Consider the following 25700-nt stretch of genomic DNA (forward strand, 5'->3'; position numbering starts at 1 on the left):
TGATTCCTGTGTCTCAGCCTCCCGAGTAGCTGGGACTGTAGACATGAGCCACCACACCTGACTAATTTTTGTATTTTTTGGTAGAGATGGAGTTTCACCATGTTGGCCAGGCTGGTCTCGAACTCCTGACCTCAAGTGATCCGCCTGCCTCAGCCTCCCAAAGCCTTGGGATTACAGGTGTGAGCCACTGCACCCGGCCCCTCCCTTATATTCCAAAATACAATGCTGATTATTAATATATTATTTAATCATGTTTGTAACCAGAGGATGACCATATACTTTCCTTTCTCTATAAGCAAAAATATTCACGAAATTCATACCAAAATTTGTTGTTTGGGGTAGGGGGAGGAGGGGGATTATAGTCTGGAGAAATTCCACAAGTAGCAGATTGCAGGAAACCACAGCTGATTACTGTGTGGTTATACAGCCCATTACTGAGGATATACCAGGTGTCATAAAAGGAACTGGGGCAAACAACCAAAAACATTTTAGAAAACAATTTATCTGTAAATTAGGACTCGCCCACATTAAATGCATAACGAGGTTTTCTTTTCAAAGGAAATGCTGCATTATAATACCAAAATGCATACTTAAAATTAGACATCTCAGCAAAGATTATTTACTAGTCCTAAAAACCTAAATTAGGTATATACTTAAGAGCATAATATGCCTTACATATTGTAATGGAATAAATTATGGGTAACTACAATTTTAACTACAATGAGGATTGTGGCGATTTATTTAAAATCCTGGTGTTCCAAATCAGCACAATTTTTAGTCGCTGGAATGAATGAACTAGAATACCTCCCTACTCCTCTTCCACACACACAGATTTGGCAGTGCTTGTAAGTGATCACTTATGAATTTAATGTTCATAATTAGCTGTAATTAGCTAGCAAGATGTTAATGAAAACGTGTTTGTTAGCAGCAAGGAAAATCAGCATCTCATTACAAGACAAGCAGGGATTTCTTGGTGTGTAAATCTATTTGCTCGTAGATTGGTTCTTAAATGTTAAAGATACAAATTTGCTGTGTGCCCTTTAATATTTATAGCCCATAACAACTCTCACAGAAGAAGTAAAAATGTGTAGTAGGTGATGTTTGTCTACCCAACCCCATTTCCGTTTCTTACATTCTTCTTTGCTTTTCCAGAATTCACAACAGAGCCATTCAGGGTTAATGGGAAAGGAATTCATATTTATTGACATTCTCCATGCCAGGCACTGTGACAGGAGTAAAGTGAATCAGAAGAGCCATAAGCACCTAAAATAGCTTTTTGATTAACATGTTTTCCTCCTGTCAGTGTTTAGAATTATAAAATTGTATTGCTAGATTTTCTTTCTCCTGTTCCTGAGAGCACTATTTGTTTAACAGCATTTTTCTAGTTTCTGGGGTTCAGACCTCAGTATCACCCTCAACCCTTACTCCCTCATTCCTCAAAGCAAAAAGGGCTGGGTGTCTTACGGAAATCTCTTACTCATTCTGGAATCTTCCTGACTTTAACTCCAACTTCAGGTACTTCTACTTCCTGGCTACTTTTCCAGACATTACTTTCTCTGCTCACCAATTCTTCCTTTGCCTTATTACCAAAGTTTATCTTCTTATGGAACAGATGATCAAAAACTTCATGCTCAAAAATGTTCAGTCTCTTTTTCTGTCTCTTTCTCAGGGTAAAAGTCTTGCCTATAATTGGTAGGGTCCACTGTCCTCCATGCTCTGTCTGAACTTCTCTCATCTTATGTTTCCACTGCACGGCTTCTTACTGTGTGCTACATGAGCACTCCTAGTCATTATGCAAACAGATTACCCAGGGCCTTCTTTCCCCTATCTGCAATTACCTTGCCCCACCTGAGTGGGAAGACAATACCCTTCTCATGTGTCCAAAGTCCATCTGAAAAGTTCCTTTCTCTTCCACGCCTTGTCTGATGCCACCAATGAATCATATTAACCATATTGACTTTTTTAAAAAGTCATCATTTATATTCAGCACATCCATTTGTTAAACAGATTTTCTCCCTTTTATCTAAAGCAAGATTTTGCTTCTCTTTTTAAACAGATAAATCAAACCTTGGGCATGCTAAATGACTTAATTGGGGTCTCACTGCCATTTAGCTGCAAAGCGAATCCTCCTTGAAACTAGCCTCCTATGCTACCATAACGACAAACACTAACACAGACAGGGCGTACCACGTATCAGAGATGTTCTAAGTATTTTTACATGTGTTACTCAATTCTCACATCAAATCTGGAGGAACACCTATTTTACAAATGCTTAAACTGACGCATAGAGACATTCAGTTGGTTGCCCAAGGTCATGCAGCTTACATAACATTGAACCAAAATGAAGCACAGGGGTTTAGCACCAGAGCCCACATTCTTAACGTTTTGCTCTGAGATTTGTATTTTAAATGAGCACAGCAGAAAGAGACACTTTAAAGAAAGTCTCTCTAGTGCTAGAGTTTAGACACTTGTGCCTTCTGGCTAGGAGGGAGAAAGAACTCCCCTGAGCCCTTCAAATCGCTCCAGAGATGCCACACCTCCCTGCTTTATATGAAAGGACTGCCTTAAAGGAATGTGTATTTTTGCCTGACTAAGTTTAGACCTTAATACTGGCCCTCGGAACAAGATTTGGCCACCTTTAATTTATGTTCCTCTATAAAAGTCAACAGAGTTTCTGGCTGTAAATTTGTCATGCCTTACTAATGAGCTAAATTGTGTTTTCTGTCAGTGTTCCATTTAAATTGATGTGACCTCATTCATTAGCACATATGTATTTATAGTTGTAAGAAATGCACGAAGGTTTCAAAACCTTCTGCCCAATAAAAAAGTCAAGAGGGGAGTGAGTAGGAGAGTTGGTAAAGATATGCAGGAAAAGAAAGAAAAACTAACTTTATTTCCTCTAACCTTCAGTACAAAATAATATTTCTAATACACAATTTTGATCCTGTTACTTCCTTGTCTAGAGACCTTTAATTTTTCTGCATTGACTGCATGATCCGTTTCATATTCATGGCTTTGTATGTAAAGCCTCCTATAAAGCTAGCTCAACCCTATCCTTCTAAATATAACTCCCATTCAAACATTATGCTAATTCATTGATTTGCTTATCCTAAAATGTATACTGAGTACCTACTGTGCTTCAGACACTGCTCGAGGTGCTGAAGGGTATTAACCCATTTATGCCAGAGACTGCAAATTTTTGAATTTTTCCTATCAGACCTTGGCGATCACCTTGAGCAGTAGGATATAAATAACTCCCACCTGCTTATCGTTCCAACAATGGAACACTGGGAGTAAATGCTTAAGGTGGAAGTCTCTGCCCTCATGGTGCTTATATTTTAGTAAACAATAAGTGAGATCATTTTAGTGTTTGATATGTATTTACAAAGCAACAGTTCTCAAAAACTTTGGTCTCAAGACCTATTTGCATTATTAAAAATTGAGTACCTCAAAGAACTATTTTTTGGTCTATGTTTATTATTTATCATAGTAGAAATTAAAATTGAGGGAAACCTTAAATATGTATTAATTTATTAAAAATAACCATAAAACGCATTACATAGTAATATAAATATAAAAATTTCCTTTTTCACTACAAAATAACCTAATACACCATTTTAATCCTGTTACTTCCCTGTCTAGAGACCTTTAATTTTTCTGCATGATAATTTGACTGCATGATCAATTTCATATTCACGGCCTTGTATGCAATGTTATAAAAATAAGGGTATTTTTACAAAATTAGTGAGAAGAGTGGCAATATTTTACGTTTTTCTCAGAATCTCCTTTTGTTGTTGTTGTTTTCAGACAGAGTCTCGCTCTGTCACCCAGGCTGGAGTGCAGTGGCGCAATCTCAGCTCACTGCAACCTCCGCCTCCCAGGTTCAAGCCATTCTCCAGCCTCAGCCTCCCAAGTAGCTGGGACTACAGGCATGCACCACCGTGTCCAGCCAGTTTTTTTTTTTTTGTATTTTTAGTAGAGACAAGTTTTCACCATGTTGGCCAGGCTGGTCTCAAACTCCTGACCAAAGGTGAACCATCCACCTCAGCCTCCCAAAGTGCTGAGATTACAGGTGTAATCCCAAGAGGGGGGTGAGTAGAAGTTATATTTAGAAGGATTACATCTCTTTAATGCCTGTTTTAATAGAAGATTGCTGAATTCTCGGCCGGGCGTGGTGGCTTACGCCTGTAATCCCAGCACTTTGGGAGGTCGAGGGGGGCGGATCATGAGGTCAAGAGATCCAGACCATCCTGGTCAATATGGTGAAACCCATCTCTACTAAAAATAGAAAAATTAGCTCAGCATGGTGGTGCGCACCTGTAGTCCCAGCTACTTGAGAAGCTGAGACAGGAGAATCGCTTGAACCCAGGAGGTGGAAATTGCAGTGAGCCAAGATCTCACTATTGCACTCCAGCCTGGCAACAGAGCGAGACTCTGTCTCAAAAAAAAAAAAAAAAAAGATTGCTGAATTCTCATATTGCTTCTGTGTTCAGTATATTGCAATTTCACCTGTCACATAGCTTTTGGAAAACTCCACTATACATTCATGAGAATGAGAATGAGAGTGAAAAAAAAAAAAAAAAGAAAGAAAGCCACATCTTACTTTTGTCATGAAACTAGTTTTGACCTTGTGGACCCCCTGAAAGATCCTGGGGGCTTCAGGGATCCCCAGACCACGCTTTGAGAACTACTGGCAGAAGGGAACAAAGGGCAGGTGAAGGGTCAAAGCTAAGTAAAAGCTAAGCTGAGTTCAGAAGAGTTGGAAGGACCAAAAACAACTCGGCATAAAAAGCAAAAAGCGTACAGGGCCCAAAGTAGGCACCAGCTGGAAAATTGGAGAACTTGAAGAGAGCCACTGTGGTGAGACTGTGGTGAGCAGGGAAAAGTGTGGTATAAACTGGTTGCAGAGCAGGCACAGCCAGACTGTGCAGGGCAAAGGTCATAAACTAGTGGCCTGTGGTTCTAATCTGGACATCTGTCTTGCAGATGTTTCGAGTTTGTTTGCACAGTGCTTTATTACTATCTTTATGACAATGATGATGATGATGACAATGATGATGATGATGACAATGATGATGATGATGACAATGATGATGACGAGATACTTGAGTCAATTTTTAAGTGGAGACTTTGCCTAAAAATCTGGATTTCTGGATTCTCTTAAACGAATCAAATCATCAGGCAATACTAGGCCCATTTCTATGTGGGGCAAGGAGAACTGAGTAACATCTAGTGCATTAGAGGAAGCCGTAGTCTCCACCATCCCTATTGCATTTTCAGAGTTGAAGCTCTCTTCATTGCCATTCCTCTTGGCCTAAGTCACTTATTAAAGTCACTATCCTCACTGCACAAACTTGTCGTATGCATCAGACCTCTAGGAGGGCCTTTTGTAGTGTTTCGTTTTTGATTTTAAGTGAAATGAGAAAATCTTTGAATTGTGGTATGCAAGGGAGTGATACTCTCATTTCCATTTTTAGAAGACTTCCAGTTGTTGCATGGAAAACAGTTTGTGCACGGGGGCAAGGGTAGAAGCTCTAGTTAGGATGTTCACTGTGCTCTGGCCTCTCCTAGCCTTATTTGCGCCATTAGGAGTTATGTTGTTGTTCCTGTTTTTCCCATGCTGAAAGCTCTTCCTCCCTCTTGCAACTTAACTTACCTTCTCTTCTTTTAAGATCACCTCAAAGCCCTTTTTTTGGAGTGGAGACAAAGGTGTAAGGTGTCCCAAAACCACAAATGTTCCTGGCCTGAGGCATTTACTGTACTCCTTGTTTATACTAACAACTTATAATCAATGGTTTTGGAGCTTTTCACAGTAAGTTATCTCATCCATTAGACTGTAAATTCCTTGAGGGCCTGAACTCAACTGCTCTTATCTCCTAGAATTGACTGCTCCTAACAACCCCAACAAGATAAATCATAACAATTAGCAGTGGTGTTTACAGCATTCCAATTCCTTAGGTGCTTTTCTCACATGGTCTAGGCTTTCAAAGTCCTTTGCATATTGGTTGTTAGGCAGGGTTTTGAGAAATTATCAGAATTATATCCATGTGATAAGTAATTGTTTTTACAGCAAGGGTACTACCTTTTCTATGTTCTATGCATTATTTAAAAGACCATAGCAAGTTATTTATTTATTTATTTATTTATTTATTTATGAGATGGAGTTTCACTCTTGTTGCCCAGGCTGGAGTGCAATGGCACGATCTTGGCTCACTACAACCTCCGCCTCCCAGGTTCAAGCGATTCTCCTGCCTCAGCCTCCCAAGTACCTGGAATTACAGGTGTCCACAACCACACCTGGTTAATTTTTTGTGTTTTTAGTAGAGACAGGGTTTCACCAGGTTGACCAGGCTGGTCTTGAACTCCTGACCTCAGTTAATCCACCCACCTCGGCCTCCCAAAGTGCAGGGATTACAGGCATGAGCCAACGCGTCAGGCCCATAGCAAGTTATTTACTCTTCTCTCTTAGTTTCTTCATCTGTAAAATGGTGTTTTAAAAAAATAGCACTTTAGAGGCTGAGGCAGGTGGAGCACGTGAGGTCAGGAGTTCGAGACCAGCCTGACCAACAAGATGAAACCCCAACTCTAGTAAAAATACAAAAATTAGCTGCCGGGTGTGGTGGCAGGTACCTGTAGTCCCAGCTACTCGGGAGGCTGAGACAGGACAATTGCTTGAACTTGGGAGGCGGAGCTTGCAGTGAGCAGAGATCACGCCACTGTACTCCAGCCTGGGCGACGGAGCAAGACTCCATCTCAGGAAACAAAACAAAACCAAAAAAAAAAACACCTTCCTCATAGGTTGTTGTGAGGAATAAATTAGATTGTACATACTAAGTGTTCAAGTCTTTTTAACTGGATGGTTGCGTGACAAATACCAGCTATCATCAGCAACATGATTCTTAGATGCTTGTCCCTGCATACAAAAGAAATAATGACTATGTCTGCATTATTCAAAATCAGAAAAACTGTGACATTTCCAAAGTTCTCCCTACTAAAGGGCATATAGAAGCATACTTCCATTTGCTATATTAATTTTTTAGTATCAAAACTAGTTTCAGTGCACTCAGTATATATATTACTTAAAGACACCTTTCTGGGAGAAATTTATGATTAACCAATTAATGTGGAGTAGTCCCTCCTTGTTGGTAGTTTGGCTTTCCAAGGTTTCAGTCGCCCTTAGTCAAGCACAATCTGAAAAAATTAAATGAAAAATTCCAAAAATAAACAATTTACAAGTTTTAAATTATGTGCTGCTCTGAGTAAGGTCATAAAATCCCCCTCCATCCAACTCCATCACACTAGGGAAACATGCTTTTGTCGAGCATATCCACTACCCGCCTATTACTCACTTAGCAGCCTTCTGGGTGATCAGACTGACTGCAGAAGTATCTCAGTGTTTGTGATCTAGTAATCCGTACTTTACTTAACAATGGCCCCAAAGTGCAAGAGTAGTGATGCAGGCAATGTGGATATGACAAAAAGAAGCTGTAAGTGCTCCTTATACGTGAAAAGGTGAAACTTCACAAGAAAAGAAAAAAAAAATTATATGCTGAGATTGCTAAGACCTACAGTAAGAATACATCTTCTATCAGTGAAACTGGGAAGGAAGTTAAAAAAAAAAATGTGCTAGTTTTGCTGTCACACCTCAAACTGCAAAACTTATGGCCACCGTGCATGATAACTGCTTAGCACGGAGAAGGTATTAAATTTGTGGGTGGAAGATGTGAACAGAAAAATATTCCTACTGATGGAAATCAAGTTTGCCACCATGCACGGTCTCAGGCATCTGCTGGGGGTCTTTGGAACACATCCCCTGCAGATAAAAAGGGACTACTGTATTAATAATTCCTCTAATCTATTTTTAGTAACTTTAGAATTTTAGATATTCTGATATTATCTGGTTTAGCATCAAGCTCCATAATAAGTGTATTTAAGTATATACTTATTTAAGTATATTAAGTATTTGAATACTTAAGCATTTAACTTAAGTATTTCAGTATGGTGCCACTGTTCTATACAGGCAGGTTGAGTGTTTTAAAGAGGTATATAAGATGGCACAGGGAAAAGCACAATGATTAAGAACAGAGACTCTGGCACCAGATGGCTTGGTTCAAGCCCTGGATGCTCTACCATTTGTTTTGTGTCACAGCTAACTTCTCTGTGCCTCATTCGCCCCATCTATCAATTGGAACTAATAACAATATCTAATTTACTGAGTTGTTTTAGAGATTAAACAAGTTGTAGTAAAAAATTTGCAAAGTGTGTTCCCAAATAATGAGAATGTTACCAAATTATTTAAGAAACAATTAAAATATAAATTATATTGCTTTCTCATCATTAAAATATTTTTCAAAATTACTTAAATCATTAAATAGTTGCTTCTGCATTATAAAATAAAGCCCTTTGATAATATTTAAATTAGGCCACAATGAAAGTCCCATGAATTCTTCAATTTGTCAATTTGATTTGTCACATGCAAAATACGTATTCTTAAGCAGCGTGAAAACACTTGTCAGTAAATTGAAAATGCTGCTGGTCTCCCAAACCTCTCCTTTCTCTGCTCTTTCCATCACTGCATTGCTCCCAGCAGTTCTCGGGGAATTGCTTTCAGGGTCACGCCAAACTGGACCCAAGAGATTCCAATAATTACATCCCAGTGGTGTTGACATTCAGCTTTGTCCCACAAGCTGCTGAAGACAGGCAGGGCGCCATCTGTCATGTTAGATGGTCACTAGTTAACGATAAGTGGTGGAGATTACTTTTCTGACATTCTACAGTTTGCTTCTGAGTCAACCTTGTAAAGTCTGGAGCAATTAAGAGTTATCTTGGGAAAAGATCATAGCAAGACTATGAGTACACATTGATAATATAGAATTACAAAATTTAAAGCACAGTATCACAGGAAACATGCATACATCACTCCTAATTACACTACACACTTTTTCTACAGTGGCAACCACATACTTTTAACAAGTGCCCTAATTTATTATGTATTCTGAGACACAACATTTGTTAGTCATGTCTACTGAATTCTTCAAATTTGGAATGTTTTGCCTCGTTCTCCTTTAACTGCCAAGCTCTTTGTAACCTGAAGATCTCTAACTTCAGCAGAAACACTTTCCTTTATAGTCAAAAAAAAATTAATCTCTGTAAAGATTAATCTCAAGTGTGATTTAAATTACCATACTCCCTCATGTAGTCTCATCTTAATGTTTTCATGCCATTTGGCAATAATGGTCACTATACTTCAAACAGTATTTTATCTACATTTCTTTAAAATATACTTATCAGTTGAAAGATGGAAAAAAAGAAAATACATTCACCTGGTTTTCCCCCTTTCTTGCCCATGTGGACACAGTTGTAGTGACTATATAATTCAATATTTTCTCATCTAGTCTTTGGTTATGCAGTGGTAAGAAAATTGATTGTAATAAGGATTTTATATTTCTAATTTTTTTTTCAGAGTATAACTTTTGAAATGGAAGAGATAATTTCTGACGTGTGAGAATGGATGCACTAGAGTTGGAAGCAATATGACTGAAGAAGGCAAAACTCCTCCCAGGAGATTCCACATCATGAATTCCCACTCAAGGTGAGCTTATTTATTACTTCACTTCAACTCACACCTTCAGTTAAAGTTTTGTATTGACAACTTAAAATTTATCTCCTTCATTTAAATTTAATTACACTTTGTAAGTTGAGCCTCTTCCATTTACATGAATTTCTTACTTGTTTCAAGTCCCATAGAATAAAAAAAATGAGGCCGGGTGCGGTGGCTCACACCTGTAATCCCAGCACTTTGGAAGGCTGAGGTGGGTGGATCACCTGAGGTCGGGAGTTTGAGACCAGCCTGACCCACTCGGAGAAACCCCATCTCTACTAAAAATACAAAATTAATTGGGCTTGGTGGCGCATGCCTATAATCCCAGCTACTTGGGAAAGCTGAGGCAGGAGAGTCGCTTGAACCTGGGAGGCAGAGGTTGCGGTGAGCCGAGATTGCACCACTGCACTCCAGCCTGGGCAATAAGAGCAAAACTCCGTCTCAAAAAACAAACAAAAAAGAATTAAAAAATGAATACTACTTCACAAAGACTGACACTGGGACACTGAGGTAATCTGGAAAGTTTTATATTATAAGCTATAAAGGACAAAGTAATTGAAAGTATGGGGGTGGTGAGAGAGGAAGTTAGCTTGGGCACTGGGATACAGGACTGTCATTTACTGGATACAAAACAAGGAAGAGAAAGGAGTTTGGTGAAAGCAGTGAGTGGGGATCCAAGTTAGATATCTTAAGTCTGAGGGTGCCTATGGCTTGTGGATGTTCAATTAGGTGTCCAGTACACCTAATACAATATTTTTCTTGCATATAAAAATATTGGGTTCAGGAGGGAATTAGGGACTAGAAATACACCTGGAAAAGATCACAGCATAAAGATAGTGATGGAAGCCTTGGCAGTGATGAGATTGCCCAGAATGTGGAGTGTGATCCTAGAGACACTGATATTTAAGAAGATACATAAAGATGAATTCAAAAATATTAGAAAAGTTGTTATAGAGGTAGGAAATGATGTGAAAGAATACTGTAATTAAAGCTAAAGAAAAGAGTATTTTCAAGAACAGAGGCCCATGTCAAATGTTACACAGTAATCAAATCGGATAAGGGGTGAAAGTATTCTAATGTGGCAATGAAGATGCAAAGGTCCCTTCATTGAGGTAGTGGTGAAGAACCCCAATTGTAGAGGCCTGGAAACTAATGAAGAGGAGAGGATGTGCAAATACCAGATACAGAAATGCAGCCAAAGTGCTTGCTACCAAACAAGAGAAGGCAGCAACTGCTAGAAAATTGAACCTAGGAAGGATTATAAAAAAAAAATAAAGAAAAACAATGGGAGACGTCTGAGCATACATTAATGGAAAATGGAAATGGGCATCTGAGCAGGACTTCCTGGAGGTAGACAAGAGGGACAAATAAGTGATGGAACAAAGTTCTTTTAGAGACAAAGGATGAAGAATTCCAGAACATGAGGAATGAAATAACCTTCACAAAAGGGGCATGTGATTCTTTTCAGTCAGCAGGGTAAGGGGCAAGAGAGATGTGGGTGTAGTAAGGTTGTAGGCACCTGATTGTCCTCTCAAGATGCTGCACAAGAATTGGGAGGGGAAGGAACACAGATTCTAACATACAACACTCTGTGAAACCCTCCCTTCAGTCCATGCATTCAGTTATTCATGGAATTTAGCTACTCATTTCCCTGAGTTATGCTACAGAGTCTATGTTACAGCCTTCAGCTATATATTTAGTATCTTATACTTAGCTTATTAAGCTTTAGCTTAATAGCTTTCATATCATATTCAATATCTTATATTTAGTGATATATTAGCTTTTGTTGAGGTAATATATAACTAAAGTTTTAGTGTAAAACACCAACAAAGAATAAGCATAACAGGAGGCAAACCACAGAGGTTAGGTGGTATTTAAAATTAGTTTGAACAAGTGACCAAACCTCTTCAGGGTGACATGGAGCAAACAATCTTACAAGGTTTCTCTGTGACGTTTAAGAATTTCCAGTTCTCTTCTTTATAGGAGACCCATCATGGTACCAACGAAATGAGATGTGCCTTTCAACCCAATTCCTTTTTTACTTTAGCTCCTACTACTTATTCTCTCACTCACTCTGCTGGCATTCTTCCCAGAATATGCTAGAAGTTCTCCATCACACCTTTGGGCCTTTGCTCTGGCTTTTTCCTCTGTCTGGAATGCTCTTCCCACAGATATCCCCTTGGTTAAGTCCCTTATTCCATTCAAATCTTTGCTCAAATCTCAACATCTCCAGGAGGCGAACCTTGACTACCATTTAATACCACAGTCTGCCCTTTCCCCATCCTTGCAGAACACCATTAACTCTGTGTTTTCTTGTCCACAGTACCTATCATTGTTTAAGATAGTGAATAATTTATTCATCATGTTTAGTGTTTTTTATCTGTTTCCTTCCACAAGAATATAAGATTCACTACAGTACAAGTACTTGTTCTGTTCAAAGATGTATTCTGAGTCTCTAAGTATCTGGCACATAGTGCTAAGTATCTGTTAAATGAATGAATGAATTTGATGTTGTGGTGATTCTCACTATGTTTAAAAATCATAGTGGTTGCTTATCTTAGAAATACATGTTGGACAATTTACAGAAATTTTTCAAAATATCTATGCCTGGGGGGAAATGCAACTGAAATGTGTTCACTTTTACTTCCCTCCATGTATATGCCATAATCTTACCCAAAAGCAAATCACAGGCTGGGAGTGGTGGCTCACGCCTGTAATCCCAGCACTTTGGGAGCCCAAGGCAGGCAGACCACTTGAGTTCAGGAGTTCCAGATCAGCCTGGCCACCATGGTGAAACCCCATCTCTACTAAAAACACAAAAATTAGCCGGGCGTGCTGACAGGTGCCTGTAGTCCCAGCTACTCAGGAGGCTGAGACAGAAGAATTGCTTAAACCCTGGAGGTGAAGGCTGCAGTGAGCTGAGATCACATCACTGCATTCCAGCCTGGGTGACAGAGAGACACTCTGTCTCAAAAAACAAAAACAAAAACAGAAGTAAATCGGATCGCAGAAAGAAATACCTCATCATACCCTTTAAGGGAGTCTCTTACATTGCAAATATTCCATCACAATTATTCTTATAAAATTACAATTCTGATGATAATCTACTGAAGTTAATTTAATTGCAAGGATGTACGATGTTGTTTCTGATAAAGAATGATCTTCTACCAAAAAAATTCATGCCTGTTACTTTTGTTGCCTGGAGAAAGAAACACACACACACACACACACACACACACTCATGTAAAGTTTTTCAATCATTTTAACCAAGAAGTCAATAAGACCAATAAGATTATTCTTCCACATGAATCTCAAATATTGTTCTACTTATAGTCTCTTAGCTGGTCTTTTGTCATTTTCATATACCTGAAAATAACCTGTAAGTTATATGGAAATTTGAAATGTGTTTTATGGTGAAGTCATTTTGTTTTTTATCACTAACATAGCAACACTAGTTTCTAAGAAAACAGAATTGATACTTCCTCTGAGTGCACTCTGAGTTTTATACAATACTTACAAGAAATAATGAACAATTTCTGGCATCACTGGAGGGGTTTTACATGTGTAAGTGATTAGGAAACTGAATGCTGAATTCTCCCAGAGCTTATCTTTTGTAATATGGAAAATCAAACCTCTCCTACATGTGATATTTGTCTTAGTAATCATGGGAACAATTAACTGTGCTTACAATTGGCTTCATAGCAGCAGCAGCAATGAGTTGAAATAAGGTTAGAGAATTAGATTCATATTGTTCCTTATGGAGATAACCCATTAGTAGGACCTCTAAACAGGCAGTGCATTAATATGAAGACAGTGTGAGGGGGAAAATATCAAGCCACATAAAATTTGTTGTGATAGAGAAAGCTTGCTGAGTGTCATAAAAGGCTGAGGAGGTTTATCCACGTATGGATACAAGTATCATCTATTGGGGGACAAAACACAAAATAAACTACTCATGCAACGTTGTTGATTTAATAATAAATATTTTGAATGTATTATATTTAAATAAAACATAAATATCTCAAGTGAAGGAAAGATGTTGCATATAGAAGTATTTGCGCACACAAGAAGTGCCCACGTTCCTTCACTGTCCATCCACGAAGTACAAATTTTACCATGAGCATATAAAAGAACTACAATCACAGCTTATTGGTCACTATAAATGTAGCACAAATCACTACACCTCATTCTCAAAATGCCACTGACTCAGTACTGTATGGATCAGACCACTAAAATGCCTCCACACAAAATCTCAAATAACCTCAATTAATAAAATGAGATGTTAATAATGTCTGTTTTATTGGCCTGAAATGTAACACATCTTCTGGCATTTTTATTTTCTTGGAGACTAAACCATAGCAAGAAGTTTGTGATCACTGTATAGCGCTGAGTGAAACCTTAAAATACATTCTGGAATTTGTAAGGGATGCTTTTTTTTTTTTTGTATTTTCACTGTCAATTATGCCTCGTATTATTTATTTATTTGCCAAAATACGACTGTATGAAAAAAAGCTACCTCATAGAGCTCATGACACATAATAGGTATTCACTGAGCATTTGGTGATTTGTTAAGCACTCACATCAATAAAATATTTCAGCTCAACAGGCACACTAGGGGCCAGATGAGCACTGACTTTCCCCATTGAGGAGTCTCGATTACCTCATGTCTCACTTCAAAAAATTTATTTTTCTTGTATGCATAGCTGCGTTCAAGAGTTCTTTCTTGTTTTAATTGGATATATTCTTTTTCTTTTCTTTTTGTAAGTCTTATAATACAGTAAAGACATCAAATAGAACCCTTTTAGAGTTATGTGGAAAACTTTTATATATAAATATTTTATTTGGACAGTTTTCACATAAAAATAGACATATGAAAATTTAAAAAAGAAAAGGTCCTGATGAGGAGGCTCCTATCAGAAAGTGACATTTACCTAAACCCTCTTATATAACAACAACAACAACAAAAAAAAACTAAAGGTAAATACACCTGAAAGATACAAAAGAGGATGCCATGAGATACACCTGAATCTCTGAGGAAACAGGTTCTCTCTCTTTCATTAGGTAAATTGCTTTGAATGACTTCTTTCATGTTTTACTGTTATATACCTTTATATTTTATCTCTCAAGCATTTGTTAATACGACACAAGCTATCCTATATGTGCTTTTTTTATACTTAGCAATGAACACAAAATGCATTCATTAAAAAATAATTATATCAAATCAACAGCCTCCTTCTAAAATTAAAGGAAAGGGGTCTGAAAATGTTGCTTGTGACTAAGCAGGTTACGTCACACATGGAATTTAGATTCTGTTCCAAATCTGAGGACAGAAGCACACACCTTAGCAGGACCCCTTATTCCAATTACAAAAAGCAGAACCAGTCCCAGGAGTGTCTGTGTTTGAACTGTGCTTGATCTGGGATACTTTCAAACTGAATCAGAGGTAACTCATCTGAATTATCAAACAAAACTAATTATATAATCATAATCTCCTAAGATAAAAATATGGGTTTTCCCTTAATACATGAACTTTTAAGATCAGGCCTCTTACTTCCCCAGTTGGATTTTTGCATACTCAGACATAAGGTCACCACCCTGTCTTTGGAATGACATTTTGTGTTTTTGTCCTATGACTCACCCATGCTTCTTGCTGTTCCTTCCATTCTGGACACAAATGAAGGCTCACAATTTGCCCTAAGGCATGTTTCAAAAGCAGCTTTACAGTGATTCACTGCCCTTTGGTCCTTCAGAGTATCAAAGCACATCTTTAAATCATGAGCAAAAAAAATGAGCACATCTTTAAATCATGAGACTTCAACAAAATGCAGTCATACCATTAATTAACTCATAATTCACAAGAATCATTGCTCAACTTTCATTTTTACTTAGCAGTCATTACTTCCCACAAGAAATGTTTTTAAGAGTCTGAACTAAGTGTGAGGCACTGTGATAAATCCAAGAGGTCATTTCCTAACATCTAGGGTTTAAGTCACTGTCATGGCCACTTTATGAGCAGAAATTCCATTTTGGCAAAAATACTTGTTAACATGGTACATTTTCTTTGAATTGCATTAGTTTTGAATTTTAATTCTAATCTATTAATAAGCTCATTTTCATTGTATTGTTATAAAAAAAGTGAAAGCCCAAGAAATTTACCCGATTTTATATGCAGACAGATGTAAATGAAATCTCATACAATCAACTTGTTTCTCCTAAAAGATGTGAAATATTTAAGACATAACTATCCATCTGAATTTCCACATTTTATAGGTAATCTCAAAATTGAGATTAGTCCAAAATCATGAGTCTCTTAGTGAAAGCATCAAGAACAAGTTTCTTGACTCTACCATAGAGGACTTTTAACTACATTGTCTCTTCCTAACCGCTACAAAAATGTGAGACCCTCATAACTAACTTATCAAACATTAGATACTCTGTAAATATGCCTGATTTTTTAAAAAGACTCCTATGATTCAAAAGGATGAATAAATTAATGAAACTTTTTACAGACTTCTGTATTGACAATTCTGTAGTGAAGGTAAGTAGCAAATATTTTCCATCAGTCTAAACAGAAGAGGCAAGCAGAGGGAAACTTCAGCTTTTGAGGGAAAGTGTTGATGCGAGAATGTAAGCAGTTCACTCTCATACAAACAACGGCTTTGTCTGCCATGGAAGCTAGTGCAAGGTAACCAAGATGTAAACTCTAAACACATGTTCAGCAGAAATAGTAAAGTGACTGTTTCTTTGTAGAAGAATTTCTTTATGTGTTTATTACTGCTTTGATGTACACCATAAATTTCTGCTTAAAGGTCACAAGATTGTGATAACAAATCAAAAACCAGGTTGTGATAATATGTTGACGGTGTAGGAACACTGTGTAAAGAACTGGAGAATAATAAACATTAAGGCCAGTACCGGCATTTTAAAAATACAGATTAGATGCTCTTAAAAAATCTTCTAAAAATATTTGGTTCCCACAAAGTACAAGCAAAATATTTTACTGTTGAGTAGAATTCATTCTTTTTATGAAATCCTTGTACTTGAAAGCTTTCATAAGATTATAGTTTTGTGATGACATTTCTCTTTAGAATGAGACAAGAAAGACAATTCTTATAATTAAACGTGTTAACTGGTTTAATAGTTTCGCAACTCAGGATTTTTCCCAATATATTGTTTCTGAAGCAGAGTATCACCTGATGTCTGAAATCTAATACCTTTTTTTGTTTGTCTGTTTTCAGACATTCGGAAGATAGCTCTTCTCTACATTTTCCCCCTCTTTTATCCCTAGGTAAATTGTTTAAGGAATAGTTTTTGCCTTCTTAAAAAACCTGGATGACTGGGCTTGGTGGCTTACACCTGTAATCCTAGCACTTTGGGAGGCTGAGGTGGGTGGACTGCTTGAGCTCAGGAGTTCAAGACCTGCCTAACCAACATGACAAACCCCATCTCTACAAAGAAATGAAAAAATTAGCCAGGCATGGTGGTGCATGCCCATAGTCCCAGCTACTTGGGAGGCTGAGGTGTGAGGATCCTTTGAGCCCACAAAGTAGAGACTGCAGTGAGCTGAGATTGTGCCACTGCACTCCAGCGTGAGCAACACAGTGAGACCCTATCTCAATAAACAAAGAAACAAATATCCTGTATATTGGATGTTGGTGAGTTCACATGAAAATACAATTGTTTAAGGTAAAAGCTTTTTTTTTTTTTTTTTTTTTAATTATACTTTAAGTTTTAGGGTACATGTGCACATTGTGCAGGTCAGTTAAAGGTAAAGCTTTAACAGCTCTTTCATAATATAAGTTTTAAACACATGAGTCAAAGTGATTGCTACATCCATGTAAATTTATATTTAAAATCAGTTTTCAAAACAATATCCAGCATAGGCACCTATAAACTATGTACATTCCACCACTCCAAAAATACTGCATGTACATATTTGCAACCTCTGCTGCTCCAGGCCAGTGACTGTGCCTGTGCAGTCCTTTAATCTAACTGTCTTGTCATCGCACAGTATGTCATTAGTTTATACAAACCTGCTGTGCTAAGCATCTATTACAACAAACCTGCTGATGACATATTGATTTTTTAGTTTCAGTTGTCCCCTTTGAGACCTTAGGACAGCTGTGTTTTTTGTAAGATTCCACTGAGTCTAAAATATACTCACATTATCCATTCAAACTAACTCAAATAGAGACATTGTTAATTACTAGTGAATGCATCTACTGTTGAAGATTCTATCTAATAGAAAAGACCAATCAGCAAATTAATTAATTATATAATTGCACATATCAAGTCTACCTTTTTTTTTTACTTTTAATATCTAAGATCTGCTAATGTGGTTATGACATGGTATTGGTATAATAAATATATACCATATATGCAGTATGTATTCATTTATCTGTGCATTTATGAAACAGGCTCAGCTGGATGTTGTACAACTGTAAATTAAACTTTTTTTTTTTTTTTGGAGATAGAGTCTCACTCTGTTGCCCAGGATGGAGTGCAGTGGCGTGATCTCAGCTCACTGCAACCTCCGCCTCCTGGGTTCAAGTGACTCTCCTGTCTCAGCCTTCTGAGTAGCTGGGATTACAGGCACGCACCACCATACCCAGCTAATTTTTGTATTTTTAGTACAGATGGGGTTTCACCATGTTGGTCAGGCTGGTCTCGAACTACTGACCTCATGATCTGCCTGCCTCAGCCTCCCAAAGTGCTGGGATTACAGGCATGAGCCACCTTGCCCAGCCAGTTAAACTTCTTAAAAGTGACTTGCATTCTCAAGCTCTCCCATGACATATCATCTTAGAAGTTGCTTGGTTAGCAAAAATTCAGATATCTAAGGAGTTAGCTAAATGTTGCATCATAAAATTATTAAACCAACCTTGTGCTAAAATGTCACCAGCATTTATTCTAACCTTAAATTATGAATAATATGATCGAATATATGTAGTTAATAATCTCACCAAGTCTATTTTTTTAAATAACAAGACCAGTAAGAAAAGAATTAGGGTATTGCTAGGTAACAAATATTGATCAATTTTTCTTTCAACACTAAACACTAAAGTCTTGAAATGTGTGCATGTTTGTGTAAAATCATTAATATGTTATATAAATTAAATTAACTAAAATTTCAGCCTCTCAGTTCTTGACATACACATATAGTTACCAGGGAGTGAAATTAAAATATTCCCTTAAAAGATTTCTATTTTAATGTATCAGTGTCATTTTACAAAGCAGATCCAAAATTTAAGGCATAATACATTAAGCACATTTAAATTTTCTCACATGAAATATTTTAAGTGTCTGCAAAGTTTTAAGTTATTAAATATCTAAACAGATTATGCTCACCAATTTTAGTATTCAAAACAATTAATTCAATTTGGTATAACAGAAATAGTATGAGGAAACAAGTCAATAAATAGAAAAGCACGATTTATTGAAACTTTATGTGAGTTTCTCTGTGAGTTTCTCTCATGAGTTTCTCTCATAGTGAGAGTGAATGCCTCTCACTATGGTTCTATCTTCAGTAAATATATTAAATTTAGAGTAAAGCAGAAAGATTAAATCAATGATTCAAATCCCTGACCCAAGATTAAATGGATGAATCGAATCTCCAAATCAAAGCATTGGTAGTATGTCTAACAAATTACAGTATTAAACAATACAGTAGCCTTCAGGCAAAGGTTAAAGACTATTACCATCAATCTGTCAAACCAGTTATTTAGATGATGGTTACAGGCTTTACATTTCTTAGAGTTAATTACATCACAGATTTTTTAAATGAATTGAAAGAGCTGCTTATCCTGAGTAAAAAGCATAACTAAGATTGGATACATACTGACAATTAACTGTCATGGGAAAAAATCTTAAAAGACTCCAAATACGTTCAACTCTTTAAGGCAATATTCTGGTGTTAGACATAGTCTAATATAGAGGCTTTTTAAATATTGATTTTTATATTATCTTAGACATCTCTGATTGTAATTTTGATTTCAATTTATCAACAGTAAATAGTCTACATAAAGAATATAGCTGGAAGGACAGAAATATAGATTTATGCTACTTGTCTGAAAAGGTCTCTTATTACATGTTTTAAAGATTTAGTGATTTTTACATTAAAAAATAAAATGTTTTAGAAAGAAGTCTCTGGCAATTTTTCCCCTTAAACTATGAAAACTCAGAAATGATTCCTGAGTCTCTAGGCAACTTAAAAAGAAATAATTGGCCAAGTGTGGAGGCTCATGCCTGTAAATCCCAGCACTTTGAGAGGCTGAGGCAGGAGGATCCCTTGAGCTCAGGAGTTGGAGACTATCCTGGGCAACATGGCAAAACCCCATTTCTACAAAAAATACAAAAAACTAGCCGGGCATGGTGGAGTGTGCCTGTAGTCCCAGTTATTTGGGAGGCCGAGGCAGGAGGATTACCTGAGTCCAGGAAAATGAGCCACTTGGGAGGCTGAGGCAGGAGGATCACCTGAGCCCAGGGAGGCAGAGGCTGCAGTGAGCTGAGATGGCATCACTGCATCCCAGTCTAGGTGATGGGAGTGAGACCCTGTCTAAAAATAAATAAATAAATAAATAGATAATAATTACATGGTTCTTACAAGGTTGTTGATGTGAACATTAAGTCCAATAATAATGTAGCAAAGAAACATCTAGGAGACATACACAAAATATCTATCTACATTGTAATTAACAAAGGACAAGGAAGACATTTCTACTATCGTTCTCAAGTGTCTGAATTTTCATTTATGTCATTACTTCTGTTTGTGTCAAAAGTATGAAGATTTTTATACCAAGATTTTATATACAGTTTTCCTTATAGACATTATAGACGTTTAAAATATTATAACCGCAATAACAAAAAAAATTGAGTCCAACTAAGAAGATGGTATATTTTATCCCATAATTTAATGTTAAAATGTACCTTGATTTTATCTTTTATTTGAAATGCATTTTAATTTTTTTTTTCTTTTGAGATGGAGTCTCACTCAGGAACCCTAGCTGGGGTGCAAGGGCGCGATCTCTGCTCACTGCAACCTCTGCCTCCCAGGTTCAAGTGATTCTCCTGCCTCAGCCTCCCAAGTAGCTGGGATTAGAGACGTGTGCCACCACGCCCAGCTAATTTTTGTGTTTTAGTAGAGATGGGGTTTCACCATGTTGGCCAGGCTGGTCTCCAACTCCCCACCTCAGGTGATCCACCCACTTCAGCCTCTCAAAGTGCCAGGACTACAGGCATAAGCCACCACGCTCGGCCATGTTTTGAATTTTATATTACAAATATGAATGTCTTTTTTGTTTCATTTGACTTCGCAATAACCTTATTTGAGAAAGGGCAGTTATTATTATATTCTTTTAGGTATAATAAATGTAAAGATTGTGAAGTTTACAGGAATAAGATGTAGTAAAATTAAAACTAGAATAGAGGTCTCTGTATTCCTAATCTTATATACAAACTTTGTTACATATAATCATCTTTCTGTGTTATGAATAAATCTTCAAATAATTACTTATTAAACATAATTTACTATCAATATAGAAGATGTCATTATCCTCTTTGTTGTATTACAACACATTCCTGTGAAAGTCTTAAGATATCTGTAATATAGGTTCTAAACTATAATTTAATCTTTAAAATATATTCTCCTCAAAGAGGTATGGTTACAGATGTATTATGCATTATTAGTAAAAGTATAGATTATTTCGGGTAACATAAATACAAATCAAAGTAATTATATACTTTTCTAAAGTGCCATGTTTTCAAGGCAGAGATGTGGTTATTACAAACATAAATATGACAAAATAAATGATGACACATCATATATTGTAAAAAGAAAAAAAAGATTCTTTTTTTCTTTATAGCATCCTCCCAAATAATGCCTAATGATATAAATTTGTTTCATCCATGATAATTTTCAGTAACAGAATCACAAATAACTAAGTCAAGTCAGGCAGATGGAGTCAGATGTGGGCGATCAATCATTCAGATTATACCTTTGGTATCTTTAAGCAAATTAGTCAAACTATTGTTTTTGGGTGTTTGCTTGTTTGATATGTAGTCTATTATTCTTATAATTGGAAAACTAATTAAAACGTATAGAAAGAAGTAAATCAGATTAGATGTGCATTAAGAGAAACCATTTGTTTTCAGAAGTCCAACATATTGAAGGGACTGATGTTGTGGCTAAAAGGTCTATTGATTTTGAAAATCTGGGCACTTATGTAAGTTAATCTATCACATTTTCAGTACATAAATCTTTGACATCTGTTGCTATCATTTTTTGATAAAATATTACTATGGGTCAATCAAGGACAAGAAAAAAGACAGCTTGTTTTTATAATCTCCTCAATGACATATATAGGCAAATATTTTCTGAAGGAAGCTGAGGGTCTTCCAATGCTGCAAGCATTCCCAAAGATTTCTCCCTTTGGTTGTGGCCCCCTTTTCAACATAGGCCTTAAAACTCAATGAAAAGACTAATGTCTAAGTTAAAAGTGCATAAAGAAAAATAAAAATATATTCAAAAAACTTAAAATCTTGAAGGGGTACTTAGTAAAATAAACTTTAGAAACCACTTCTAAACAACTAAATCTAAAGGCTCAAAAATGAAAGTTGCTTTTTACTTGAGGTTTGGCTGAGTTTATATACTTTCTACTTTTTAAATCTATTGGTCTGGAAACTGAAATACACATGTTCAGTGGTGGCTGAACTTTCCCCAACTGGCTTGACACATGATAAACTACAAAGTTCATGGAGCTCCAAAAATACCCAAGAAGAACCAAGAGCTCATGTCAGAGAAATAGTGCTACAAAGGAAGTTTAGATTCTGGCAAGGTTTTTAAAATAATGTCCTAGCTAATATGATATTATTTGCATATTATCACTTTCTGAAAAATCTCCAACAGTCAAATGTGCTGTGCCTTAAACTGATGCATCATCTGGCTACAAAGCCAGTAATTTATGATCTTTGTAGTGCTGTATTTTAGCTTGTTTCTTTGAGAAGCATATGCACATGTTATCTGCATGTCATTTGACCTCCCTGTACTAATAAGATTTAATGAATATTGGTTCAGATCTCAATTCCAGGGCCTAGCACAATTAAAAGCCTTCCAGGAATTCCATGTCTAATTCCTCTGTACTTTTCTCTGTTTCACTTCTTGATTTATAGCAGTCTGCTCGCTTCTGCCCTATGTAATAGAGGACTTGCTTCTGCTCCATGTAATAGAGGTCTACCTTTTTACCGGTTTCCATATAAATTTCAGACACACTCAGCATTTTGTGATATTTGGTTAATTTACTGATTGTCCATAAGTGAAACAGAAGGAAACTCATCAGACATTGAAGCCCTCCTGCCATCTTCCGTCTATATCCCGTCTTGCGTCCAAACTCCTGACATAGGTCCATCCTCACTTTGCAAAATCTGTTACTGAGTGAGTTCAATTCCACTCACTCCTTATCCCTCCCTCCCCCATAATACTTCTACTGCTTCCCTAGTAGCAACAGCCTAGAGGAAGAGCTTATCTTCTCCATCCCCCTTAAATTCTGAGAAATGAACTTTATCCATCATAAAATTCTTCAAACAACTTGAAATATACATGGAGGGATAGGAATCAGAATGGTAACAAAAAAAAAAAAGTAAGGAAAAGCAAGAAGACATACATGCCCTTTCTTTGCACACCTATCTTTGTTTTAAATGATTAAAAACATGGGAAATATCAATTAATTAAAAAATATTTTCAAATGTTTTTAAAAAAGAAAAATGCAAATTATTTTATTGAGTCCTGGGGGAAAATAGTCTAACCCTTCCTGCTGAATTTAATAGTTAAAATCAAACTAAAAGTTACAAAACTATGAGGACTAGTGATTTCATTCTCTTAACTAAAATTCATTCTCCAGATTATATAAAGTATCTTAATTTCCCTAAATGAAGATTGTTTTTCCATGCTAAGCAGAAAAGTCATATTATTATAAAATTTACTTTTTAAAGTAAAAAGCATTAGCAATAGTTTTATAATTCAAACAAGAATAATCAACCAGAAATATTTATTTTCTTTCCCATTATTTTATAAGATACCTACCCATACGCTTAGGATACTATCTTCCCCAAAAAATCTGAAACAGTAGAAATAATAAATATCTTATAAACCACAAAATCTTTCATTCATTCTTATATTAGTAATAGGCTAGTTCATTCAGAGATACAGCTTTGCAATAACTCTTTGCATAATGGTAGAATTGTAGGATCACAGACAAAAATCATTGGCTTCTGTACAGTATCTTTACAGGAGGCAATAAACTACTACTTGCCAAATTGACTAGGATCATTTTGACATTTATCCTGCAGTTCTCTATAATGTTTTATAATTAAAAGTTAAATGCACATTAATATTTTCCTGGGAGACCTAGCATAGATTATTAAAATGTATTTACAGAGAGATCATTATTTACTTTAACAGTCAGTAGGAATTTCTTTGTTTTTTTCTAAAAGCAAGGTGATCCGTGATATTTTCGTCCTTTTGTATGATTCTCTACTTCTTATTCAAGACCTGTGATTAAGTTGTGTGTATATTGTCTGTAAAATGAAACAAAAGTAGGTCCTAAACATTGTAAGAATATGGTATACTAAAAAGCTTTGAAACCAAAAGAAAATTAAAAAAACAACAACAACAACAATGTAGAGTACCTCATACCTAACAGACACTATAGACAAGCTGATATTTTTTTCCGTTGAAGTTAGGACATTAGATCATTTTTCACAAAAATAGATTCCTTAAATAAGACATGTTGTCTAACAGGTATTTACAAGGCATTTCTAGAAATTCAGGCATAAGTATTTTGCTCTTTGTCTACTCAAGTTTCTAACTAAATTCCCACTTTGAACAAAAAATTCCTCTTTTAAAGGTTGGAACATGTGGTTGTATTTGATGTTTTTTTCCTTCATTTTTCATGGCTCTAACAAGAATAATCTTTTCTGGAAAACAAAAGACTGTGTTTCTTGTGATTTTATTCTAAGGGAATACAGGGTATTGGTTATTCTTATTTTCTTATTCTTTCTTCATTGATAAAGATAGAAGCTAGGGATTGTGTTACATTGAGCAACCTAAAGTTGTGCTTCAACTTCATAAAACCTCTTGTCCTTAAGCTCCTTCATTAGCAGATGACTAAAAGATGAAAGGTGGAAAATGTGAAGCCCAGAGTTTTTATTTATTTTTAAAGTTATATTTATCCCTTTTCATTAGCTTATTTATATTGCTTTCCTTATCTAGCCCTCCTTTTCTCCTAATGTACCTTGAATTCCAAACAACTGCCCTGTCAGGGCAACTTGTCTCATCGTTTGGACAGTTCATGAGCCAGGTTAGGTTTCTCCAGCCCCATTTGTCTGAGTCTCCACCATCAACATTGTTCAAATCCAGGACATGGTGTCTTAGACTCGAGGCAGAACAAATTGGGAAATTTATGTCTACACCACTGTTCTATCAGATACACTCTCTGCCTTCTTTCCTGACCATATGTTCTTAAACTGTACTCTTTCCAGGTACAACTAAGATTTTACACCCCTTTTCCTTTATCTCTCTAGCCTTCAACACTGATTGCTAATAATATCATCTGTTATATAGTTATTATTCTCATCATCTCCTTATGGGATTGTAAGTTCATGGCAAGCAAGAAATTTACCAATTACTGATGTCTGTTCAATACAAAAGACAATGCCTCAAATACAGTAGGTGCTCAAGAAGAATTTTAAATTATTTTATTTAAGGGAAATATATTGTAAGGCTTGGGTGGAGGGGTCATATTGATACGTGCTACTGTGTATTTGGTGTTAGATGTCATCCTAGATTTACATAGACTCTGAGGTTACATAAATAATTCAGAGAATACATTAAGGATATTTCCAAGGTATATACATAATTCCTGGAAAAGAAAAACCAACCTATAAAAACTTCAGTTAAATTACACTTCAGCCATTTTGAAACAGACAAGCACTTTTAAAATGTAAACAACGTTATAATGTTACGAGAGTTTTCATGCTGTATCATGAATGAAAGGTAACTGAAGACATTCCTCTACTTTAATTACCATTTCTACAACTCACTTGA

General features: G+C 36.3%; 1 protein-coding gene across 2 annotated transcripts in view; it reads right to left on the reverse strand.

The window, feature by feature from the left end:
- SEMA3C (semaphorin 3C) overlaps positions 1-25700 on the reverse strand; it is a 177585-nt gene that overhangs the window by 125706 nt on the left and 26179 nt on the right. Inside the window, exon 1 of one of the 2 annotated variants that reach the window (XM_063605953.1) lies at positions 15240-15524. The exons of the other annotated variant lie outside the window; for it this stretch is intronic. Within the exon in view, the coding sequence (XP_063462023.1) occupies positions 15240-15366 (127 nt within the window). The 5' untranslated portion in view covers positions 15367-15524. Of the gene's footprint in view, positions 1-15239; positions 15525-25700 lie in introns of those variants that run through there. 2 annotated transcript variants of the gene reach the window in all.

This window comes from Pan paniscus, chromosome 6 (genome assembly GCF_029289425.2).
Source record: "Pan paniscus chromosome 6, NHGRI_mPanPan1-v2.0_pri, whole genome shotgun sequence".
Lineage (NCBI taxonomy): Eukaryota > Metazoa > Chordata > Mammalia > Primates > Hominidae > Pan > Pan paniscus.